Here is a 23531-nt window from a genome sequence, read left to right on the forward strand (position 1 = left end):
CAGGTCCTTCCCCTCCACTGGCCTCTGGCAAGGGGCAGAGTGGACGGCGCTGGTCCCTGTGTGGTCTGCCAGTTGGGGTAGGAGGGAGAGAAAGCGAGCTGAGTGAGAGCACATTTTTTCCTCTCACTGAAAGGAGGGCCCTTGAGGGAATCACAAGAGCATTTAACTTGCAAAGAACCTTTACTCGAAGCTAACAGACATGGGCTCAGGCTGGGGCCTTGCTGGGAAGCCAGCACCCCAGCATGGCAACAGTGAACCAGGAGGTGCCGCTGGCTTTGAGGGGACTGTCCACTGCTGTGGGGCCTCTGTGGGCACCAGCTCTCTCCTTTGAGGTCGCCTCCTACATCCCTTTGTTGTTTTGTTGTTTTGTGAGGACTCTTGGGTCCCGCGTCCCTGAGCTCTGAGATACGCAGTGGGTGTGTCCTTGGACCTGGGCATCTGGACGAGGTGTTGGTGACCTCTGGGGATGGGTCAGCTCTCATGGAAGGATCGTGCCTGGGATTTCCACGTGACAGCTTCCCCCGAGTGGGTACCAGTGGCGTTTCCTTTGAATTTAATGAGCCATGGCCCATGCGGGGAGAGCGGGGCTGTTTGGTGGCATTGCTCCAGGCGCTGTGGTGCTGCTTGTCACCCGCTGCTGATGGGGTGACAGCTGCTCAGGCACAGCCCTGACTCAGCAAAGCGTGTGCTCAGCCCCTGTGAGTGCTGTGTCCCAGCCGGATGAAGTGACGGGCCGCCCGCTCCTTCCTGCTGGGAGCCTGGTCGCAGGCGCAGCTGCCACTTCCTCCGGACAGGAGACTTATAAGGAGTGGAATGTCCTGACCTTAGCGAAAGTGTCTGAAAGTCAGGTTTCAGGATTGAGAAAACTGAAAAGGAGCATGTTGGTCGAAGATTGCATTTTCCACCTGAGGGTTGTTTCTAAGCGGACAGCATCTCACTTCCAGGGCAGCAGGCGATGTGCGGCCACCATCCCTGACGCGCCCTGGGAGCCAGCACATGGCCATCTGAACGCAGCTCTTTGGGGTCCTGTTTCCTCCAACAGGATCAATGAGGACCTAGTAGAGTAGGTGGAGCTTTCTGATGCTGGAGGTGGGTGAGGTGGAGGACACCAGGTTATGGAATTGCTGGCAGCTTCTGGGCCTGACCAAGGTTCTGAGTCACATGCAGTGACAGCTTGTAGAGGAACTGTAAGATCTGCAGGATTAAACCCAGAAACGTCTTCGTAGTGCATGGCTCTCGCAGCTCAATCCAGGACATTCCTAATGAATCTGTCCTTAGGAGCAGTTTCAAAAGTGAAACAGACGCCCCAGGGATGTCGCTCCTCTTCCCCGTGGGGCGTCGTCATTGTGGCCTCTTCTTTGACCGAGTGGTAGAGGGTGAGGGCTGTCCTGCACCCTCCTAGGTTCTGTGAAGGGGTCTGACTTCCACTGTGAAATACAGTTTGTGCGCAGAATATAGAACCTGTGTGATACGTTGGCCTCTGAACCAGCGACGTTGTCCTTGCTGGTCACCAATCAGATGTGGCGTCCAGCCAACACCGCTCATTCAGACGCACTTCCCACACTCTTAGTAATTCTGAAAACACAGAGAGACCTGCGCTCAGTGGAGACGCTCAGCCTTAAGTTTTATCAGCTTCCTGACTGCTGGTCCTTGCGCTCCGGCACCCCTCCCCCACCCGACATGGTTCAGGCTCAGTTGCGGCCCTGGCTCTGGGGCGTGGCGGGAACAGCCCTCGACACCAAGGGGGCCTAGGCCACGGTCACACAGAGGAACGGTGCTTTGTAGTCATTTCAGAAGGTCCTGCAGGTGGGACGGTGGCGCCTGTCCTGAAGCAGTGGCTTCTCCTCTCCTGTGATCCCCCCTCTCCCGTGTGGGCCCGTGGCTGCTGTGCCTGCTGTGCCCACTGAGCCTGCATTGTGTGCCGCATGTGGTGGGAACTCACGTGATCGTCAGGGCACCTGTGAGAGCGCTCCCATCCTGGCTCCTTGACCAATGAGCCTTGGCTCTCGGCCGCAGCCGGGCCATGTGACCTACCTGTGCAGACAGGTGAGGCTCTGGTCAGGGCCCGCCCCAGCAGCACAGGATGATGGACACGGGCCTGGCCAGGGCAGCGCAGGGTCGGTGGGCTGGGGTCCTGTACCCTCCAAGGGCGGATCAGTCTGCACCCCTGCATGCAGAGGGCCTCTGGGACAATTTCTCGGAAGTGTCCTGTGGGAACTGAAAACCAAATGTCAATGGAATCAGATAGTCTGTCCATCATTCCCTCTTGTCTCCTAGCAGTTGCAACACTGGCTTTTTTTCTGAGCAAGTTGGGCTGCATTTTTGAGGAAGGTATGATGGCTATTTGTACTGGTGGCCGAAACAGAAGGTCTATGGTGATGGCCACACCCACTTCCCCAAACCTGGGGCTTTCCTAGGTTCCATCTGGGCAGGCAGGCTTGGGGTCTGAGTGCTGAAGTGGCTCAGAGGTTTCCAGGGGGACATGGGCTCCATGCATCTTGGGAGATGTCATCCTGTGCACCCTGGGAGATGTCTTCCTAGTGCATCCTGGGAAATATCCTAGTGTATCCTGGGGCATCCCAGGAGATGCTGGCCCAGTGCACCCTGGGAGGTGTCATTCTAATGTATCCCAGTAGATGCGGCTCAGTGCATCCTGGGAAAATCACCCAGTGCAGTCCAAGAGACACGCCCAGTTCAGTGAATGCCTTAAATGATAAGTTTGTTTTTTAAATTAGTATAATTTATGATTTATCAAGACAAAACTCTGTGCTGGCTATGTGATGACTTTTTGTGGACAGGTGATTTATATACCTACGAAGAACCCTGGGTTCCTTCTGTCCCCCGGGGTGTGCACACTGTAAGCCTGCACTCTGAGGGTTAAGTCGTTTCTCTCACCTGGAGGCTGCTGTGCCCTTAGGCACTTGGTAGACAAATGACATGCTGTCTAGAGAGGAGGGTGTGTAGATTATGTTGCTAGACTCCGGTTGCCAAAAGGAAGCCCTCCGGGGAATCTTATGTATTGGCCATGCATTGGCAGTGTGTAATTGGAACCGTGAGAAAGGTTTTTGTTCAAAGCTATTGAGGAGTTTCCTTATTTTAAACCTGTTGAATCTGGAAAGAGTTGTCTTTGAATTTTTTTCTCTGATAATGACTTTTTGTGAAAGTGTAGGGCAAAGACTTTCTACTCCATATATTGCCTCCTCTCCGCCAAAGCATGGCCACCGAGAAGTCTGTCCCTTGTCCTCTGGGTCCTCGGTGTCCGAGCTGGAAGCCCAGGGTACTCTTTCACACAGAAGAGTCTGGAGAAGGGCTGAGGGTCAGCTGGCAACCACGAGCCCTGGGGTGGGGGTGGCAGAAGCAGGCCCGACCCAACCTTGCACCCTCCCACCCCCTGCCCAGTCACAGCTCTCCTATCCTCTTGGGATTAATTGGAGCTGACAGGCTCATTTTAAATTTTCTTGTCTAAGAAACCTATCGTCTTGCTTTCTCTCTTTCTCAGCTGCTTTACTTTATGCACATCCAATTCCTTTCTAGTGACGCACGAGGAAAGGGTTCCCACTGCCACTCGGGGATGGCTCAGGTTCCCTGTCAGACCCCGTCCAGCCGCACAGCCTCTGGAGTGCTGGTAGCCACTTCTTCTCTGCACTCGAGTGTCAGTCCCCGATATTGCAGGTGCTACGGAGGGGCCATCAGAGGTTCCTGAGTAGGATGGTGCCAGGATAGACCAGTGGACGGCAAACTCATTCGTCAGCAGAGCCAAATGTCAACAGTACAACAATTGAAATTTCTTTTGAGAGCCAAATTTTTTAAACTTAAACTATCTAGGTAGGTACATTGTTATTAACGTCATTAGGGTCCTCCTAAGCTGGCCTTTGCTAAAAACGTCCTCAATCTGATTGAGGTATGTTCACTGAGGTCGACCCCTTCTAACTCTCCCGTCCACACTCGTCTTGTATACTTGTTTCAGAAAAAAAACTTCTAACGCTACTTCTTCAAAATAGACTTGCCCAGGCCGAAAACCGACTTCTGTGCATGGGCCATGAAGTTTCAATCGCACCTTATGTGCGCGCCCACACGTGGTATTTTGTGGAAGAGTCACAATCAAGAGGCCAAGAGCTGCATGTGGCTCGCGAGCCATGGTTTGCCGACCACTGGGATAGATGAGGAAGGCTGTGCTGAGGATGGAATGAAGGCAGGCGGGGCTCTGCCAGGTGTGTGGGTGGTGCTGGCAGTGAGGCTCCTGTGGCCAGGCGGGCTGGAGTCTTTATTTCTCTGACTCAGTTCTGCGAAGTCCAGCAACTTCACATTGTCAGTGGGCTGGGCAGCTGCTCGAGGACACAATCCAGGGGCATGTTTGGGTGCCAGGGACAAAGTTGGGGTTCCCTGGCACCCAGAAAGCACAGCCCCCTTCCCCACTGGTCTGGCTCATGTCAGGTGTACAGTTCCTAGCCCTTTCACAACTGATCTTTTCCCACAACTTGAGACCGAGAAGTGGGCCAGATGGACCTATGGTTGGACTTACTAGGCTGTCAGTTTTCCCCAAAATAAATGCCAATCAAACCTTATGAAGGCCTCTGCATCGAGGCAGTGGTCCATTAGTGGAGCACAAGTCCGCGATCTGTGTCCTGTCCTCGTTGCTGACGGACCTTCCCAGCCAACAAAATGTCACTTACGAAACGATCTCACTTTGACTTGGGATCAGACACTTGGGCTTCTCAAATAGGGTCAGACTCTGGGGGGGTGATGGCAGTGGCTCCCCCAGCCGCTCAGGGACCTTGGGTGGTGAGCAGGTGAGGGTGGGGCTCTGTCCACATGGGCCTGACCTTCTGCCCGGTGGCCCCGAGCATCCCTAAGTGTGTCGTTGGGTGGGATGTCTGCACGAAGTGGACATCGAGGTACTGACTGCTGTCATTCATAGTTGTCTGTTTTGAAATTGATTTTGTCTGGCGGACCGATAAATTGGGACTCAGCAGTCAGCACCCAGAATTCCCTCCGGCTATGCAATCGCTGCCCGGTCTTACCCAGAGCTGTCGGCGGCTGTGTTCAGGTGACGGTTTAGGGAATCTGGTGTGGCAGCGACACCACATTTATGTTATGCTTTCTCATAAAGGTGCCACAGCCTGTTAGTTTTGACACTCGTCGGGCCATGGAAGGGCTATCCTATTAGCACAGAAAGTAAGTATGAGCAACACTAGAAATCTAGGAGTCGTTCCAAGTAAAACAACCGAAGACCACGCTGAAGCATTACAGATGTGGTCCAGTTTAAATAGAGACAGTTGTCTAAAAATCACCAGCCAGATGTAACTGTTTATCTACAGCGGCTCTGGCCTCTTGCCTGCTTTGGCATTTACTCGTCTTCAGGAGTCTGGATGGTAAGCTTCATGTTCAGAAGGTGGACATGGCCAGTCCCAGGGAGCGATAGGTGTTCCTTCAGCAGGGAGAGCGCAGCTTCTCGTGTGCTGCCTGGGGAGGCAGGCCTTGGTCAGCTTGGGCGGCTCCTCTCAGCGAGGGGGCCTGGCTTGGGGTGCCGTGTGGGTAGCAGGCAGCACGCACCTGGTCATGGCCGAGAGAGATGTGAGGCCAGCGTGGAATTGGTGTGGGTCCTGGGAGGACCCCGAGGGAGATGCAGGAGCTAGCGGTGCAGCCTGCTCTGTTGTGAAGGAGCGTTGGGCAGACCCAGGCTGAGAGGCCTGTTGGTCCAACAGTGGCAGGGCCGTGGGAGAAGCTGGGGGAGGGGCGGTGGGCCCTCAGCGGCTGCCGTGGGCCGGGCAGGCGTGGCTGGACCGGGGACGCAAGGTGGGCGGCCTTGGCGTGTTGAGCGCATCCTGAGCTGTGCGAGGCCTCTGGCTGAGGCGGGAGTTGAGGGGCGACAGCCTCGGTTTCAGATGTTGTGGAATTTGAGGGGCCTTTAGCACGTCTCAAGTGGGGTGTCCTGTTGTTGGGTAGAGGAAATGCGAACTTGGTACGAGCGTGGGCCCATGTTTGGGGTCCTGAGTACACGCAGGTGCAGCAAGGCCAGCTCCAGGCTGGGTGACCTTGGCGTCCAAGGCCGGAGGCCCTGCAGCCTCCTGTCCCCCGTGAGACCTCTGGCTGCAGGTGCCTGAGGCGCTGCTGACCCTGTAAGCAGCACGTGTCCCAAGTTCCTCCCTCTGCTGAGGTGGGTGTAATTGAGGATGTGATGTCTTTGAGCTTTTTATTTTGGAGACCATTTTTTAAATGCAATTTAAAGTAAATTTATGCGAACATTTTACAATCTTATTAAAAATAATTGCCACATGTGTATAAAGTAAACTATACAGAATCAAATCCACTTTTTTTTGTTGCTATTTATTGATTTTTTACAGAGAGGAAGGGAGAGGGATAGAGAGACAGAAACATCGATGAGAGAGAAACATCGATCAGCTGCCTCCTGCACACTCCCAACTGGGGATGTGCCCGCAACCCAGGTACATGCCCTTGACCGGAATTGAACCCCAGACCCTTGTGTCCGAAGGCTGATGCTCTACCCATTGAGCCAAACCGGTTAGGGCACTTTTTGTTGCTATTTAAATAGAAGCAAATATCTTTGGATATAGAAAGGCAGGAGAGTTACTTGTGTATAATATTCATAGTCCTGCCTTGTCTCCATTGATTTTTTTTTTTTTTTTTTTTTTTTTTTACCTAAGACTGTTTTTAGATACATTTTTCTGGAAGATAATTTCTGTGATAATAGGGACACGTACGAATAGTTGATACTTTAGTTTTCTTAAGTTCACACTGGGGGTGCCTTTCTCAGGCTGCCTGGCGTCACAGTGTGAGCCTTGCGACAACAAGAGGCTCGGGGCGCCAGCTGAGGGTGCTTTGGAGAACGTGTGTGCTGACGTGCACGTGCACACCGGCATCTTGGGGGCTGGCGGTGACGGGCTGCCTTAGGATCCCATTGACCTCACCACTGGCTGTTGAGCTGCGCCTTTGTTTTCTTTGTTCAGTGCTCGGTCTCGCTCGCCTCTTGTGCTGGGACCGTCACCCTCTCACGACAGGTCACGTGTGAGAGCTGCATGGCGGGCTTCTGTGGTGGTCCCTGTGTGGGAAGCCTGCAGCCCCTCATCCTGCTGGCGACTGTGGCCGGGGGAGTGACGCTGCAGAACACGGGCGCTGTGCTGTGTGCACTGGTGCGACACCCTCCGTGGCTCACATCCCGAGGGGGCGTGGGGTGTGTCCTCCTTCCCTGGTCTGTCCTTCGGCGCCACGGGGCCAGATGCTGACCAGAAGCAGGTTGGCCCCAGACACGATCTCCATCTCCTGGACCCACATCTCTTCTCATTCTTCTGCCCCCGGTGCCAGCTGCTCTGTGCCGTTCGTGGCAGCATCCTTGTCTGTTTTCTGTCAGTAAATTGGGACTTTCCTGTGGTCTTTCAGAAAATTCCATGTAGTGTAACTTTTAAAAAATTTAACATTGTCTTTGATTTTTAAATTACAATGTTCTAAAAAAAATTACAATGTTCACGTAAGCTTTTTCTATTACACTTAACAATTATAATTATTTTAAAAGGCTTTAAAATTATTTGGTTCATTTATAAAGTTAATTACATTTCTTTATATTTTTAAAACCTAGTAGATGAATGTGATATTTTATTTTTAAGTAATTTATATGTGTCTAATAAGCAAAACCTTTCCAGATACTTGAAAAATTTTAGCCCTATTAAACATTTAATTATCCTCACCACACATCTTAAAATTCATATCTTTATATGAAAAATCACCTGTTAAGTTACTCATTTAGATTTTATAATAGAACCAGGATAATCTGTTATGTATTTCAAATTATCGTAAACATCAGACATTTCAGACAATTAAAAGTGTGTGGATTGTCCGTAAGTTAACCGGGCGCACGGAGGTCACAGTGGGTGGGTTCACCAATCACTTTAGTTCTGGATTCTGAGACTCCCCAGTGACAGACCCCCTGAGCAGAGTGAACATGCCTGCGTACGGGGCTCTCCTCACCCCCAGGGTTGCTCATTAGGTAGCTGCTTGGGGCCAGAATTATAAACCACGTGTCTTTTATGGTTTCCATGACAAGACTCCAAGGCCGAGGTCCCCAGTGAACTGCCGGCCCGTCTTCCCTCCCCCTCGGCAGTTCTCCCTTTGAGTCTCCCAGGCCCCGGCTGCCTCCTGCACGCCCCCCCTGGGATGGAGCCCACAACCCGAGCATGTGCCCTTGACCGGAATCGAACCCGGGACCTTCCAGTCCACAATCCAACGCTCTATCCACTGAGCCAAACCAGCCAGGGCTTTAGGCACCTTTCAAAAACTTGCTCCCCTGATTTGAGCTGGTGGACTTCTGTTTTCCTTCTGCATGTTTATTTTCTGACGAGGCCACCGCTTTCACAGAATGACCTTGGGGTGGACTGCGTATATTGGTTCTGCCTGCCTCTGTTTGGTGCTGAGGGGCCGACAGTCGTGTGACCACAACAGACGCTATTTCTTTAAAACCACCTGTGCTGCCTCCCTCAGCCTGTCCCATTCAGCCTGTCTTCTCTGCCCAGTGGTTCCTGTGATCCTGAAGGCGCTGACCTACGAGGAGAAGCGGGGTGCCTGCAGTGTGGGTGACAACGTCAGGGATGCTGCCTGCTACGTGTGCTGGGCCTTCGCACGTGCCTACGAGCCTCAGGAGCTGAAGCCCTTCGTGGCCAAGATTTCAAGGTAAAGCCCGTTAAGAGTCGTGGCGGCTAGAGTTGTCGCTGCGCTCGCCCTCGGACCGCGCCCTCCGTGGCGTAGCTCCCACAGGTGCTCGTGAGCTGGTAAGTCTTCAAGGTGACCTGTCACAAAGCAGCAGCTCAGGACCCCTTTTCGTGGGTAAACAGCTCAGGCCGTGTGTGGAGGAGGGATGTTCTAGAGACTTTGGCTGGCCTGTGGTTGGCAGGTCCCCACACGGAGGGCCTGGGCGTCTGGGAGAGTGTGGAGGAAACAGGCGGGAAGCTGAGCATTTGCGTGTTCTGCTGCGAGAACGTCAGCGGTCAGCCTCACCTCGTAAGGAGTTCCTGGGGAACCAGAACCGGGAGAGCAGCCTTCAGCTGGCAGCCCTGCTGAGGAGGGCGGGGCCTGCCTGCCGGGTCTCCTTCTCGTGGACTAGCACTTGCATGGTCACTGGTCACAGTGCTGACTAGCATCTTCATCGACACCTTCCGAACGAAAGCAGCCTGGCTTTGGAGGCAGGGAAATGTGTTTCCTCTGGTTTCTTGGAGAAGTGAACCCAGCAGGCCGGTGGCCCCATCAGATGCTGTGGCAGCGTGGCCCTGGGTTCTTGGTGTGTGTCCCCAGCAGAGCCCCCGAGGCGTCTGCGTGCCCCTCCTGTCATGTCCCACTTTTCAGATCTGCTGCATTTTTATTTGGGGAAAAATGCAAAACAAATGTGTCCCCAGTATAGTGAGATTTTTAGTTAATTTTTGTACTCTGCTTTGTTACTGTGTTTTTGGGCTCGAGTACGTCCGGCCTTTTTGTTGTGTATGAAGTGGCCAGAGGAGGGTGCCCCGCGTGGTGGCAGCCTCAGCGTTAGTCATGGTGCGTGACACTCAGCTGATGACTTGCTCTAGGAAGCGGGTTTCAGAATGATCCTCCCACAGTTCTTAGGAGATCCCCCCCCACCCCCCCACCCCCCCAGATCTGTGCATGAGGCCCAGAGAGAGTGTGAGATCCCGGGGCCTGACTGCCCTGGGGACCCTGCTCTTCGCTCCTCCAGCCAGGTGCTCTGGTGCAGGGCGGTGGCACCTGGTTGACAGCGAGCTGAGAAGAGCCCAGGGTCTGCGGCCCCTCAGCTCCTCGAGTGGCTCAGAGCCTCCTCCTGCTCTCACCTTTTCTGGGATCAGGGGAGGTACCACAGGCCTGTTTACTGCCCAGGAAGTGCCTCTGGCCTGAATCTCTTGATCTTGGCTCCTATCAAAGCAAAGCCTGCAGAACAGCCTGGGGATTCTGATAAAGTTGAAGGAACTTCCAGGAAGTTGTAAAGATGTCTGATTCCTCCGCTCGTCCTCCCTTGAGGGAAGGGCAGAGTGACAGCGCAGTGGTCTTAGGAAGCCCTGGTCCTGGTGACCACTGGCCTGCAGCCAGGGAGGCCCAGCGTGGCAGAGGCCAAGCTGCCTGCCCCTCGTCCCTGAGGGTGGAGGCTGCCCCTCGACCAGCAGCTCTGTGATCTGACTGCTCCGTGAACAGGACTGTGCTGTTGTGAACATGCTGCGTGGAAGGCACTTTCTGCTGCTCCGGGTCCTGCTGCTCACTCTTTGGAAGTGACTTCAGAAACTAGGAATGAAAGCAGCACACGTGAGGGCTTTCTGCAGCCGGCAGGACAGCCAGGCTCCTCCAGGTGGGCTCGGTGCCCTCAGTGTCCATGCTGTGGGCAGGTAGGCACTGTGGTCGTGTCCATTGCACTGAGGACACCTGCCCAGAGGGGGCAGCTGGCAGGTGCTGAGTGAGACATGGACACACCGCCGAAGGGACCTGGCTCCCGAGGTCATTCCCATTTCAAAGTGCGAACAGTCCCAGCACTTCTTTTCAGCCGGACATTTGTCCGAGTGGTCAGCTTGCAGGAATCGTTCTCCTGGGACCCTCTGGCTGATCAGGGCTGAAGGCTGAGGGTTGGCCGAGCAAAGTGGAATGTGGTGAGGCTGCACTCTGCGGGGACTGGGGGGAGGGCTGGGCACGGGGCAGGCGGCCGTCAGGTACCCGCTTCTCTACTTGGGGTGAAAGCTGCTTACCCACCGCACTTCAGGGACGAGAGTCGGTCACGACGCAGAGCAGTGACACTGGCGAATGTCGCGCCCTCCCGTCCCTACGGGGCCTGTGGCACAGACAGGTCCTCTCGCTCGGTCCCTGGCTTTTGGATCAGAGGCTCTTTTAGCCACAAGCAAGTGGTTTCTGCTTTCTGAGACTGAAACTAGTCCCCACACTAATCTGAGCAGCGACTCTGTGCAGTGAGAATCAGTTTGAAGAGTTGCTGTGCTAAGCCTGGCCTGAGCATGACATGGGCGTGAGAGTCCGTGTTGCTAGCTCAGTTCTCTGGATTCAGCGTGGGCGGATCCATGCCCCATGGACCTTGGACCCATGCCTGGGCGAGGCCTGCACAGCAGCCTGAGGGGGCCACAGCCGAGCCACAGGGTCTGAAGTGGAGCATGTGTCACCGCACGGGGACCTGAGTGTCATGGAAGCTGAGGCGCTGGAACAGTGTACTCCAGGGCCACCCTCTGTTATCCAGAAAAGGAAAGACAGATTTGGGGCCCACTGAGCTGCCAGGTGCTTCGCTTCCTGGGTATGGCACATGGTGGCAATGGACCGAAGAGCCCCAGACTGGTCCGTGTGGGCAGGTGGGCGGTCAGCGTGGTCTGCTCGTGTCAGAGTGAAAGTGACTTTGCAGATCTGCTATAGCTAAGAGGGTGGAGCCAGGCCTGTCCTCTGGGGGTCCTGAGGATCCTCCAAATGCACCCCATAGAATCTCCCCCTGCGCCCCCCCCCCCCCCCCCCCCCCCACGTGTCTGGACTGAGATGGGAGGGTGTGGATGTGGGTGTTCAGAACACTCACCATTCTGAGCTGGGACTCATTTAAGCACCTCACTCCACAGGAGACCAGAGAGCATTTGCTGAGCTGGTGGCCAGCGTCCTCTGCAGAAACTCCTCTGCACTTGGGCACTTTGATCTCAGGGGAGGTTACTTTCCTCGACTTTCTGGGCATGCCCCAGGGCCAGTAATGAGTGTGTACAGCGTCACACAGGGAGCCACTGCTGGCAGGGACGCCCCGACTCCTGCCCAGCCTTTCTCATTTCTCCCAGTTCCCACAGGCGCCAGAGGCGCATGGAGTTTCTGCCTGACAGGCCCCCCCCCCGCCCCGTCCCCATCCCTGTGCCGTCCCAGGGTCAGGTCAGCGAATGTGCCCCTGGGAGCCGCGCCCGTCGGGCTTTCGGGCCAGTTGGGCAGGTTCTGAGGGAACTTGTGCTCTAGCTCTTCCTGGTCCATCTGAACGGCAGGCGTGGGGCGGGTGCGGAGGGAAGGCTGAGGTGAGTCACCGTGCCAGGTGAGCCCGGAGGATGCCGCTGCCCCGCGCCTCCCTGCCTGCCCAGGAGTATCGGTTGGGGTGTGTCTTTCGAGATCTGCCTCCTTTGCTGTGTGATGAGTGGCCACATTTTAATTGTCAGCTTCTAAGCCCATCAGTCCTGGCACTGATAAATGTTGATATCTTGAGCTGTACTTTCACAGACGCTTCCTACAAGTGTTGACAGTGGAGATCAAAATGTAATTCTGTAAGTGAAGTAGGAATGTTTGATAAAAAGAATCAGGGGCAGCAATAACAACGAGGCAGCGGGACTGGACGTGGTGAGAGGTCAGAGGTCAGACTGACTAGTCTGAAAGGCGCCCATGCGGTAAGAGGTCAGAGGCCTGGCCACCTCCTTACACCCCCGGAAAGTCGGGGCAAGTGCAGGGCTCAGCTGCCCACTTTCTAAGGAGCTTGCTGTTTTATAATGTCACAAAGAAAGTTTTCAAGCAAATTTAATTGTTTTGAATTAGTTTGGGCTGCTCCTGAAAATCTGTATTTCCTAAACTTATACACAGACAGGTTAAGAGATGAACAATTTTTTTTTGTGTGTGTGTGGAAAAGTAAATAGGGTTTCCTGAAGAAAGCCTCTACTATATTAGTAATTTAGGAACAATGAAACCCATGAAGTTAAAATGGTACAGAATGGTTGTGCTTTATCTAGAAAATACCTCCTCACCAGCAATCCAGAAGCTAATTGGCAAGAAGAAAAAGAAAAATGAGGTGCTGGCTGCCAGCAGGCAGGTTGTCACCTTCCAGCGATTTCCTCACCTGAAACTCTGTTGTAAACTGAGCCGTTGACATCAGCCTGCAGGCCCCTCCCTGTCCTGGGCAGAGCTCTGCTCCCAGGAGCAGCCGGGCAGCAGCGCCTGGAGATTGGCTCCCAGATCTCTTCCTCGAGGGCAAGCTTGTCCTGAAACATCAGGAAATGGCATGCGTGGCTCAGAGCTATGTCTTGTTCTCACTGCGACCTTCTCCAGGGCCCTGGCCCGCTTCCTGAAGGAAGATAACCCTTTTGTTTTTCAAGAAAAGTTCAGTGCTGATTACAGGTCAGAGTGCCCCTCACCTGGTCAGCGCCCTTGGCCTTCCTTGTGGCTCTGCTCTGACTACAGCGATGCCTGGAAAGCCTGGTGCTGGGAGCTTGGCTTTTTTCAGACTGACTTGGCCATAGGCAGGTCTGGCATTTTAACTTGATTTGCAACTTTCAAACAACGTGGATGGGTAATTGCTGGCTTGATATTTAAATTTTTTTTAAACTTTGAAATTAATGGATTACTGTTCCTTAAGATAACAACAGTGTATTTTGCTTTTTATTTCTATAAAACATTACATAAACTAACGAAGATTGACTTTGGGGTGAGATATGCGCCTTGTACCGGCTCATCCAAACCAGGTGCCTGGGACGCAGGCAGGTCGAGGCGTGCAGCTCCCCCGACTCGGACAAGAAAGAAAGTCCCTTTCTGTTTGACACAGACCATTCCTCTTGTTGGGAAATCTGGTGAAGTATCGCTGAACCCCTGCAGCGAGAGCAAACTGGCGAAGGCGCCCGAGAGGCGTTCCCGCCCTGGCAGCCCAGCCCTGCAGACACGTGTGCGCCGGCTCCCGGGGTCGCTCTCCACGTCCCCTCTGAACGTGAGGCGAAAGTGTGTGACTCACACGCGGCCCCCTGGCTGAGGGGACTGGAGAGGCGCCCAGTGGACAAGGGAGCAAGCAGCGCTCACACTCACTTAACCAAGACGATCATACCTGTTCTTATTTGAAATTACCAGTATTTCTAGGTAAGCCAGTTTTGCTCTCAAAGTAAAATCAGAGTAGTTTTCTAAACTTAGTACAAATCAAAACAGTATTAAAAACCAGTTACATTCATGGGTATATACACAGTTGATTGGTTGAATTAACTTAAGAGTCTATAGTGGTTAAAAGCTGTGTGTTTTTTTTTTTAAAATAAGTTTTTATTGATTTTTAGAGAGGGAGATAGAAGCATCGATGAGAGAGAAGCCTCGATTGGCTGCCTCCTGCACAGCCCCCATTGGGGATCAAGCCTGTAACCCAGGCATGTGCCCTGACTGGGAATTGAACCCAGGACCTCTTGGCCACACCAGGCAGGCAAAAGCTGTGTTTTTCAAGTGGTATTGTTACATGAGTCCATTAGCCCTTTGCCAGCTTCCCTGATGGTAATCCCTCACGCAGCAAAACCGAGGACAGAGCCCCGTGTCACTGTTGGCCAGACTGCGGCCAGTACTTGGTGGCGTGCCTGCTCGGCCACATTTGGGGCACGTCCCAGAATTACGGGGGGGATGCTGGCCTTGATCCCTGTTGAGGTGGGTCTGCAGAGTTACTGTGTTGTTTGCTTTATAAGTAACACATGTTTTAAGACTAATGACTGTGCCCTTTCTCCATAAACTTCACCCATTTTCATGCCCATTGGTGGTCTTGCTGGGCCAGGTGCCGCCGTGGTCATGGCGCGTCTCTTCCCCTTTTTCCACTCGGGGCGGTCGCTTTGTCCTGTGGGCGCGGGCGCTTCTTGGATCCTGGGGTTTTCGTTTAGTGCTGCTGTTCCTTGTGTTGCCCAGTTGTCCACCCCTGGCCGCTGGGATCCGTTTCAGGTTGCTGGCTGTGTCCTCTCACCAGCACCTGTACTTTTTTTTTTTAGAATATTTTCCTAGTTCCTAGCCTGACCGATGCTCCAGGCTTATCTTTTTTCCTTTGCCCCGTCCCGGGAACCAGCCACTTCCCAGAGTCTGCGTTTCTCTAGTGGAGAGTCGCCTTTTGAATCTGCATCCAGGAGTGGCCCCCAAGGCCGTGGGTTCGTGTGGATTCCTCACGTCCCACTCGCCCACTCCACACGGCCTTGTTCTCTGCGGTGTTTCCTACGCCTGCAGTTCCATGTGCAGTAGCTTCACAGTGGCTAACCACACCCTGGGGAGATGCCGCCAGCACCAGGGACGAGTCTTGGGCACGGCGTTCCTTGGCCTTTCCAGTCCATAGGGCCCTCCCGGGCCTCACGTTCGGATAGGTCACTCTTGTACGTGCAGTTCTTTGGGTTTTGACAGATTTATAAAGTTGGGTTCCAAACCACAGTACCAACAGAACAGTCTGTCACCTGAAATTTTCAAGTGACAGCCCTTTGCAAGCCCGCCCTAAATCAGTTGTTCTCTGTCGTTGCTACAGTCAGGTTGAGTCCTGGTTAGTCCATGACAGTGACATGCGATGGCCTAAGGAGGGGGATTTAAACGAAGCCCACTGAGCTGGACAGGTTTCTGCCTTAGGAGCCTGGTGTGGCTCGGGCGGACATGCCGTCTGTAGGACTTGTGTGACACCCAACAGCTGTCTCTGTCCTTGGTCCGGCTGTTTCTAGGAGGGGATGGGTCGGCGCTCCTGCAGGCTTCTTTTCTCTGTGTGTCACCGTGGGCCGTGCCCGCCTCCCCCTCCCCCCACTCCCCTTCTGGGACCCTGCTTCCCTTAGCTGCCCCCAGGCCTGTGCCAACGGCCCGCTCCCGGGGACTTGGCTTGCACTCAGGTGCTCTCATTAGAATCAGGGTCAGCCACCCTCGGCCCACGTGTGGCCGCAGCTGTGTTGAGCCTGAGCCACGGACAAGCGAATGAAAGGCCAGGGTTCCCCGTTAGTGTCATGGGATCTGAGTCTCTGCAGGTTTCCTTTTAAGCAGCCGTTTGCCCCTTTCCCACAGCGCGCTGGTCATTGCCACGGTGTTCGACCGGAACGTGAACTGCAGGAGGGCCGCCTCGGTAAGTTCCCCTTCTCGTTCCTTTCCCTGCGGTGCGGGCTCCGGCTGGTGCTGCTGTGTGAGGCTCCCGTCTCTGCAGTCAGGGCTAGGGGTCCTGGCCGTTGTGGCTGTCAGACCAGGAGACCCGCAGGAGGGGCGTGTGGGCCAAGAGGGAGTCAGGGCACTGGTATCTTTGTGAACCTTGGAGAAGAGATGGAATAAAACCATAGAAACCATGATTTCAAGTTAAAGTCATAATTCAACAAATTACCAGGAAAGTCTTGCACAAACATGGGCGTGCACCCTGTGTACCCAGCAGATGCAGAGCTGAAGCAGCGAGAGTCACAAGCTCTGTGTGAAGCTCAATTGAAAACATGGGGTCGAGACCTGATTCCTGGGAATAAAATTTCTTTCCACGAAGCTGCTTCCCCAGATACGGATGCATCCGGCCGTGTTGGCGCCCGTGTGTGTTCATATCCGTGCTCTGTGTGTGATGGTCTCCCTGCTCCCGGGCGGTGGTTCTTGAGGCCACTGGTTCCTGGGGTCTCTCCCTCTGTGCTGAGAGGTGGTGGGCACCCTGGATGTGGCTTTTGTTTAACCAGTTGCTTTGTCTCTATCCCCATTTTTTACATCTGGGCCTTCCCTGAGGCATTGGTTCAGGCCCAGCATTAGCCACCAGAGGTCACTTTTCAGGATGTGTCTGATTTTATAACTTGAAACGTTAAATTGTGGGGGTTTTAAAAACATTTTTAATTGATTTCAGAAAGGAAGAGAGAGGGAGAGAGAGAGAGAAACATCAATGATGAGAGAGAATCACTGATCGGCTGCCTCTTGCACACCCCCCACTGGTGATCCAGCCCACAACCCGGGCATGTGCCCCTGACCGGAATCGAACCCGGGACCCTTCAGTCCACAGGCCAACGCTCTATCCACTGAGCCCAGCCTGCTGGGGCTAAGTTGTGGTTGTAAAGAGCAGGATACACAGGCAGGACCGCCCGTCTCAGAGGCTCGGACCAGCCACCGATGAGGACTCTGACAGGAAATAAGTTCACGGGTCATTCGTTGTGAGTCCGCATCCTGATGTTCAGCAAAGTGCCAGGCTCACTCACTGCTGTTTGTTCTTCTGTTCCTCAGGCTGCTTTCCAGGAGAATGTGGGAAGACAGGTATGGCTGCTTCTTCAGTCTTCATTCTTACAACTTCCTGTAGATGTAGAGGCAGAAATACTGAGAATTGCAAACGGAGAATCCTCTTGCGTTGTTAGGCCTGGGTAACGCATTTGCCTAGAATAAACTAATACGTAACACGGTTCTGGTCACAGACTCACTGGTAAGGTGACACAGTGAGTGTTGACACAGGTTTTAAACAGTTAGCAGTGAGTGTAGAAGTGATTTTACACACACACACCCGTCAGAAACCAGTGCCTCGTGCATTCCTGAGGGGCACCCGACGTAGCCATTGCCCATGGGTGCTCAGGGTGTGTGCAGAGGGGCCTGGCTCACGGGACAGCGATGCAAGCCCTGCCCGTCCCGCGTGTGGCATGAGCCAGCTTCCGGAAGCATCGACCCATGGCGCCTCTTGGTGCTTGCTGGCTTCATTGTGCTCCCAAGCTCTGCCTCTCCTTACTGGTCAGCCCTGGCTGGGAGGTGTGGCCTTTGTCCCTGAACAATCTGTGCTGAGGGTGATGGTGACAGGCCGGGACGCGTGGTGGGCCTGGTGGAGAATGGGCCAGAGGCAGGCGATGTGTGGGAGACCCTGAGCTGAGCTCTGGTTGGAAGGGGTGAGAGGTGAACGTGCTAGGAGGCAGGTCTGGGCTGACGGTGAGCGTGTCATGAAGGAATTGGCAGGCGGCACCGGGGAACAAGCTATGGGCCTTTGGAGCTTGGGCAGAAGTCGGGTGGCGGGAGCTGGGGGAACCCCGTGCAGAGGCTCAGGAGGGAGAGGCAGCACCTGAGAGGGACGCTGTCGACAAAACAAAATTCCAAGGTGGGGCCTGAACTCTAAGGAGGAAGAGGCAATACCTGAGCATTGCCCGCCAGGCCTGCTTGTTGGGGACCTTGTGGCAGACAGGCCCGCTGTCCTGACCCCAGGCCTGCGTTCCGTGCAGGGGGAGTTGCCCCCTGGGCTGCCCAGAGCGGTTTGGACCGGGATGTTTTCGCCAGTGTCGCTGCACAGAAGTGGGACTGGATGGTCTGGGCCAGGGTGGATGAAAGTACAGAGGCACCCGGAGAGGTCTGAGTGCTGCCTGCGGGGGGCGGGCCCCACCTCGGGAGCCACGGTGGCCTTTTTTCCAACCGTCCCTGGGCCAGTGTGTGAACCGGAGAGGGTAGGACAGTGCAGGCAGGCCAGGTGTCCTGCTGCCCTCAGGTGGTGGCTGTCTCCTGCTCTGCGTGTAGCTGGGTCATGAGGCAAATAGGCTTTTACATGTTGCCTGTGAATCAACATCCCGTTAGTGAGTTTCCAAACAGTAACGGGACCCCGAGTTCCTTGTCACACATGGGATCCAGCCCACGCTTCATTCCTCCTGTGTCACCGACCGGGAGCTGGCGTCCGAGCACGGGTCATCCTCAGGGACCGTGCAGCCCCACTGCTCATCTTGTCCCTGCGCCTTGCTACCTGTCGCCTGGGAGTGCTGTGCCCACAGGGGCACAGATGCAGGGTTGGGTGCTGGCTGTTTTCCGTGCCTTGCTCATCAGACTCCTGCCCGTTTGCCGTGCCGGCCCCAGGGTGAGGAGGGACCCTGAGAGCAGGGCAGGGCTGGGCCTCTCACCTTCCTCCCATGGGACACAGCCAGAAGGCTTTCACTCCGTGGTTGAAAGTTTGTCAAGTATTTAAGTCTTTTCAGAAGACGGTTTTTTAAAAATATATTTTATTGAGTTTTTCACAGAGAGGAAGGGAGAGGGATAGAGAGTTAGAAACATTGATGAGAGAGATACATCGATCAGCTGCCTCCTGGACACTCCCTACTGGGGATCTGCCCGCAACCAAGGTACATGCCCTTGACCGGAATCGAACCTGGGACCCTTTAGTCCGCAGGCCGACGCTCCATCCATTGAGCCAAACCGGTCAGGGCCAGAAGACGGTTTTGTTTTCAGATTTTTAGATACTGTTACCAGAGAGCGTTCTCAGTAATAACACGCAGATTTGGGGGCAGAGCTGGGCAAGCCTCATGGGCGAGGTGTCCATCTCCCCCTTTCAGAGTCTGCTTCTGGGTGTCAGCTGTCAAGCCGTGTCTCATCCTCTCTCTCAGGCTGTGGTGTGGCTCCTGTCCAGGGTTCTCAGGGCCCCTCCGGGGAGCGCTGGCTGGGGTCCCCCTGCCTGGACAGGTCCAGTGAATCAGTAGGGTTAACGCTGCTGAAACTGGATGTCTCTTCATGGTGTGTGGTTACAGGAAGGTCTACAACAATTTAAAGTTGAAATGCATGAGTCATTTGAAAAAAAATTAAATATTTTTAAGAGATGTAAATAGTTTAGCGCCATGTCTGGCCTGGGATAGATGCTCAGTAACTGGACTTGACGGGAAGCCTGTGGACGAGCAGTTTCAGGCACCCGCAGCCTCTCTGTCAGGCTGTCTGGCCGCCACGTCCATGAATGTAAACGTATAGGGTGCAGTGCTGAGCTGGTGGGGGTGCCTTCCCTCGTGCACAGGGTTCACCATTTTCTTGCTCTTCCCTCTCCTCAGGGCACCTTCCCTCATGGGATTGATATTTTGACCACTGCCGACTATTTTGCTGTCGGTAACAGATCTAACTGTTTCCTGGTTATAAGGTAAGTTTTTAGTGTTTATCACAAAACATAACATTGGCCTAGATGTCCCCAGTCAGCTTCTGCTGTTGTCTTCCTTCGTCCCTGAAGGCCATTAGTGATTGTAACTTACGTGTGAAAAGCTGAAGGTGGCTTGGAACCGTTATCCGGCCTCGTTTCCCATGGTTGGGTGCGTGCACACCACGTGTTCGTTTATGTGAGACTTTAGGAAATGCATGGGGCAGACCTTCCGCCGAAGCCACAGGAACGGCAGCAGAGGGAGGTGGGAGCGGTGCGGGCTGGGGAGAAGCTGGCTCACTTTCTAAAACGTGCTAATGGTTTCGGGAGCTGACTGGACGTGAGCACTCTGCTCTCGGGGTCCTGTTTCATTAGTGCTGTTTCTGCTGAGGGCTGGTCTCACGGGGAATGGCCGCAGGCCAGGCCGTGCCCTGAGCTGCTGACAGCTGTCCTGGGCATCATCCATGTATTGAGCTTCTCAGAATGAAACCTTGGGTTGGGAGTGACTTGCTTTTTCTGCATCAGCGCAAGTGTTCTCCAGGTGGCAGTTGTGTCTGGGCTGTTTGCGAGCTCAGTGAGGAAGAGGTGTTTGAGGAATCAGGTCAAGAAATGAATATTGAACGTCCCTGAGCGCAGTTTGCAGCAGTAACAGCAACGCTTTTACTTAGTGACCGAGATTTGGGAAATGGCCTCCGTGTCCTGGTCCATCCACCTGCAGCGTGAGAAGCAGAGCGTAGGTGTGATGTGCGATGTGCTTGCCCTGGATTGGGAGCAGCAGGCCCTGTGTTTAAAGTCATTACCATCGTGTATCCTGAGGACAGGTTCCTGACACCATGCTGCACCGACCTCGCAGACACGACGTTTCTCCGAAATTGGCGTGGACATAGCTTTTAAGAAAGGCCTCTTTCCCAGAAGGACTCTGTGACTGATCATGTCTCGGTTTTAGCATCTTTCTCACCCGCCTCCACCTTCTCGGCATCGGCCTGAGTGGGGTGAGGGAAGGGGTGTGTGGCAGAGGGAGCCTGGTGTGTATTGGGGGGCCTCCCGGGGAGTGGGACTTTTCAGCCAAAGCGAGGAGTCGGGTTGCCCTGAGGCTGTGGGACGCACTTTAATGGTCAGATCTGCATGTTAAGCGCGATGGTGGCTGCACTTTGGTAACTAGAAGGAAGGAAGTGGTCAGGGCCTTGCCCGGTGTGGGACATTCGGGGGACAGGGCGGGTGTGCTGTCAGCAGGTTGGAGGGGTTTCGAGAGCGAGGTGCCGGGGTTGCCCCGGTGCCACTTGCAGCTGGGCACATCTGTGAGGAGAAGATGCCTGTGGGCGGGGGAAGGTCAGGTGATCCGTGTCGCACCCTGATGGTGAGGGGCTGGTGGCTCGGATGAGTGCCCGGACGGCCTGTGGACAGGTGACCTGGGGGAGGGGGGATTTTCAGCACATGGACTCGAGTTGCACCGAATGGAAGCACCTGGGCCGGGGGGCCGGGGCCAGTCCTGTCTGGTGGTCATTTCAGCAGCTTAAAGTGCCGATGGCACAGGAAGCTGCGTGAGGGTACGTGTGCCAGCCTCTGTCCCCACCATCGCCACCAGGTTCCTGTGCCACTGCCACGGGCCACCCTGGCCTGAGCTGTGCTCCTCTCGTGGCTCTGGCGTGTGCACTAGAGATGGCCTTCCGTCCTCTGGGCGCTGAGGTGTGTACCCTTGCCTTGGAGGGGTGTCTGGGTGTTCCTTCCGGTCGGGGCCTCACAGATGCAGCTGTGGGGACTCCAAGTGCCCATCTGTCTGGACGAGCCCCCGCTTCTCTGGGTTAGATGCCAGGAGGGGATGCTAGACATGGGGGGTCCTCACGTTAAGAAACTGCCAAATGGCCCAGCCGTTTGGCTCAGTGGATAGAGTGTCGGCCTGCGGGCTGAGGGGTCCTGGGTTCAATGCCCAGGTTGTGGGCTTGGTCCCCAGGGGGGGGCATGCAGGAAGCAGTGGATCAGTGATTCTCTCTCATCATTGATGTTTTTATCTCTCCCTTTTCCTTTCTCTCTGAAATCGGATGAATGGATAAACCATCCATTATTCATTCATTTGGTAGAATACTATCCTATCTAATAAAGAAGGAATATGCTAATTGACTGTCCTGCCCTCAAAGATGGTGGCACCCACAGCCACAAATGGCTGACAGGGGAGGATTAAAAAAGAAAAAAGCTGCCAAATCGTTTTCCAAGTGGCAGCGCCCGCTGGCCAGGGGAGCTCTTTGTTTCCTCCCTCCCCACAGCCCGTGCTGTGGTCGGTTTGTATGATTTCGGCTCTTTAGTGGATGTGCAGGAGCAGGGGTTGGTTTGCCTTCCCAGTGCCCAGTGACAGCGAGCGTCTTTTCATTTCTGACAAATCTGTTGCCTGTTTATTGATTGGTGAGTTGTTTTCTGGCTGAGACTTTGAGAATTCTGAATGCAGGTCCTTCTTCAGATCCAGGGTCTGCAGATGCTTCCTAGTCTGTGGCTTTATTTTTGCACACCCTTTTTATACATGTAATTTGCATATAGTAAAATGTACTCATTTAAAACGTGGTCAGCGTGAGGGACGTTCCGTCACCACAGCACCCTCTTGCGCAGCCCCGCTGCCCCGGAGCCCTCTGTCCCCGAGTTCACCTTTTCTGGGATGCGTGTGAGTGGGTGAGAGGCGTGTGTGGGCTCCTGTAGCCTCACAGTCATTCTGTCTCCGTGTCCTGACACTGTCTCCTCTGGGTGTGCGGACACAGGCTCTTTCTGCTGGGACCTCCCTGGCAGTGATGGGCACGCTCTGCTGGTTTGTCTCTTGCGGTTGTGAATTTCCTTCACAGATTCTGACATCTGCAGGCCTGTGTGTCCCTCAACGTGCAGTGTGGCATATTTTTCTTTCTAGCCGTTGGCTCTGCAGCACCTGCGCATTCCTGTCCACGGAGCTCGTCAGGGAGGTGGCTGTGCCTCCCCCTGCGGATCGCTCAGTGCGCAGCAGCCGCGCAGCCGGCTCAGTTGCTCCTCCTGTTCCCAGCACGCGGTTGGTGACCTGGTTCTGTCACTTCTGCGTCCCTCACCCTCACACGCCCCTCGCCCGGCTTCTCCACTCGCTGTCGCCTTCGTCCAGCTCCCACCATCCTGGACGCTTGAAGAGCCCGCCACCGGTCCTTCCTCCGGCCGCTGTTGGAAGTGCCGGTCGGAGGCACCTTATTCCTGTCACACGCCTGCTGTCCCCTCAGACTCCTCGCCCTCACCCTCCACCCTCTGCTGGACACCCCTTGGTCTGCCCTTGGCTTCTGCACAGATGCTGGGCGCGCAGCGAGTGCTGGGCAATGCCCGGTGGGGGCTCAGCAGGGCGTCTCCGAGGTCGGCCGCTAGTTGGTGCCAGAGTGCACCAGCACCCAGGCGCGGGCCTCTCTCCTCTCCTCCTGTGAGGCCAGAGGTCATTCCTCTGCCTGTGTTTCTGGAATCCCACCAGCTCCTGGACACTGGCCTGGGGCGAGCCTGTCTGTCGATGGCACCAGGGGCCCTTAGGTGCTGTAGGACTAGGGGTCAAGGCTCAGCTCTGTTTCCGGCAGCTGGTCTTCTGCCTGATGTTCCTGTTTTTCCTTCTGACTCTCTCAAGCTATTTCATCCCCGTTCGAGGGGCTCTCAGCCCACCCACTTCGGAAGCGGCCTCTGCTTTCCTTTCTGTCAATCCGGGCACACTCTCCTTGTCCTCACGCCCGCCTGCCACTCGTGTTCATCCCGGGATGCACACACGTGTGCCCACGAAGGATCCGTGTGAAATCGTGTTCCCCTTGGTGTTCTGTGCCGTTCACTTGTCTTTCAGCTGCATTGTCACACGTGGGTGATGACCAAGTCCACGGTGGGGGTGTGGGGGTGACATGGCAGGTTCAGACAGTCTGTGTAAGCGATGGGCTGTGTTAGAGGCAGGAAGTGTAAAAGTGCATTTTGGGGGGGAAGGCGATACATGGGCTTGTAAATTCAGAAGGTGCAGGGGAGT

General features: G+C 54.7%; 1 protein-coding gene across 2 annotated transcripts in view; it reads left to right on the top strand.

The window, feature by feature from the left end:
* Nucleotides 1–23531, top strand: part of TBCD (tubulin folding cofactor D) — a 99902-nt gene that overhangs the window by 48258 nt on the left and 28113 nt on the right. For both annotated transcript variants that reach the window (XM_015560118.1, XM_006753037.2), the window contains exons 13-16: nt 8526–8682; nt 15748–15805; nt 16918–16947; nt 19464–19549. In XM_015560118.1, the coding sequence (XP_015415604.1) occupies nt 8526–8682; nt 15748–15805; nt 16918–16947; nt 19464–19549 (331 nt within the window). The remainder of the gene's footprint in view (nt 1–8525; nt 8683–15747; nt 15806–16917; nt 16948–19463; nt 19550–23531) is intronic.

This window comes from Myotis davidii, unplaced genomic scaffold (assembly GCF_000327345.1).
Source record: "Myotis davidii unplaced genomic scaffold, ASM32734v1 scaffold211, whole genome shotgun sequence".
NCBI classification, from domain to species: domain Eukaryota; kingdom Metazoa; phylum Chordata; class Mammalia; order Chiroptera; family Vespertilionidae; genus Myotis; species Myotis davidii.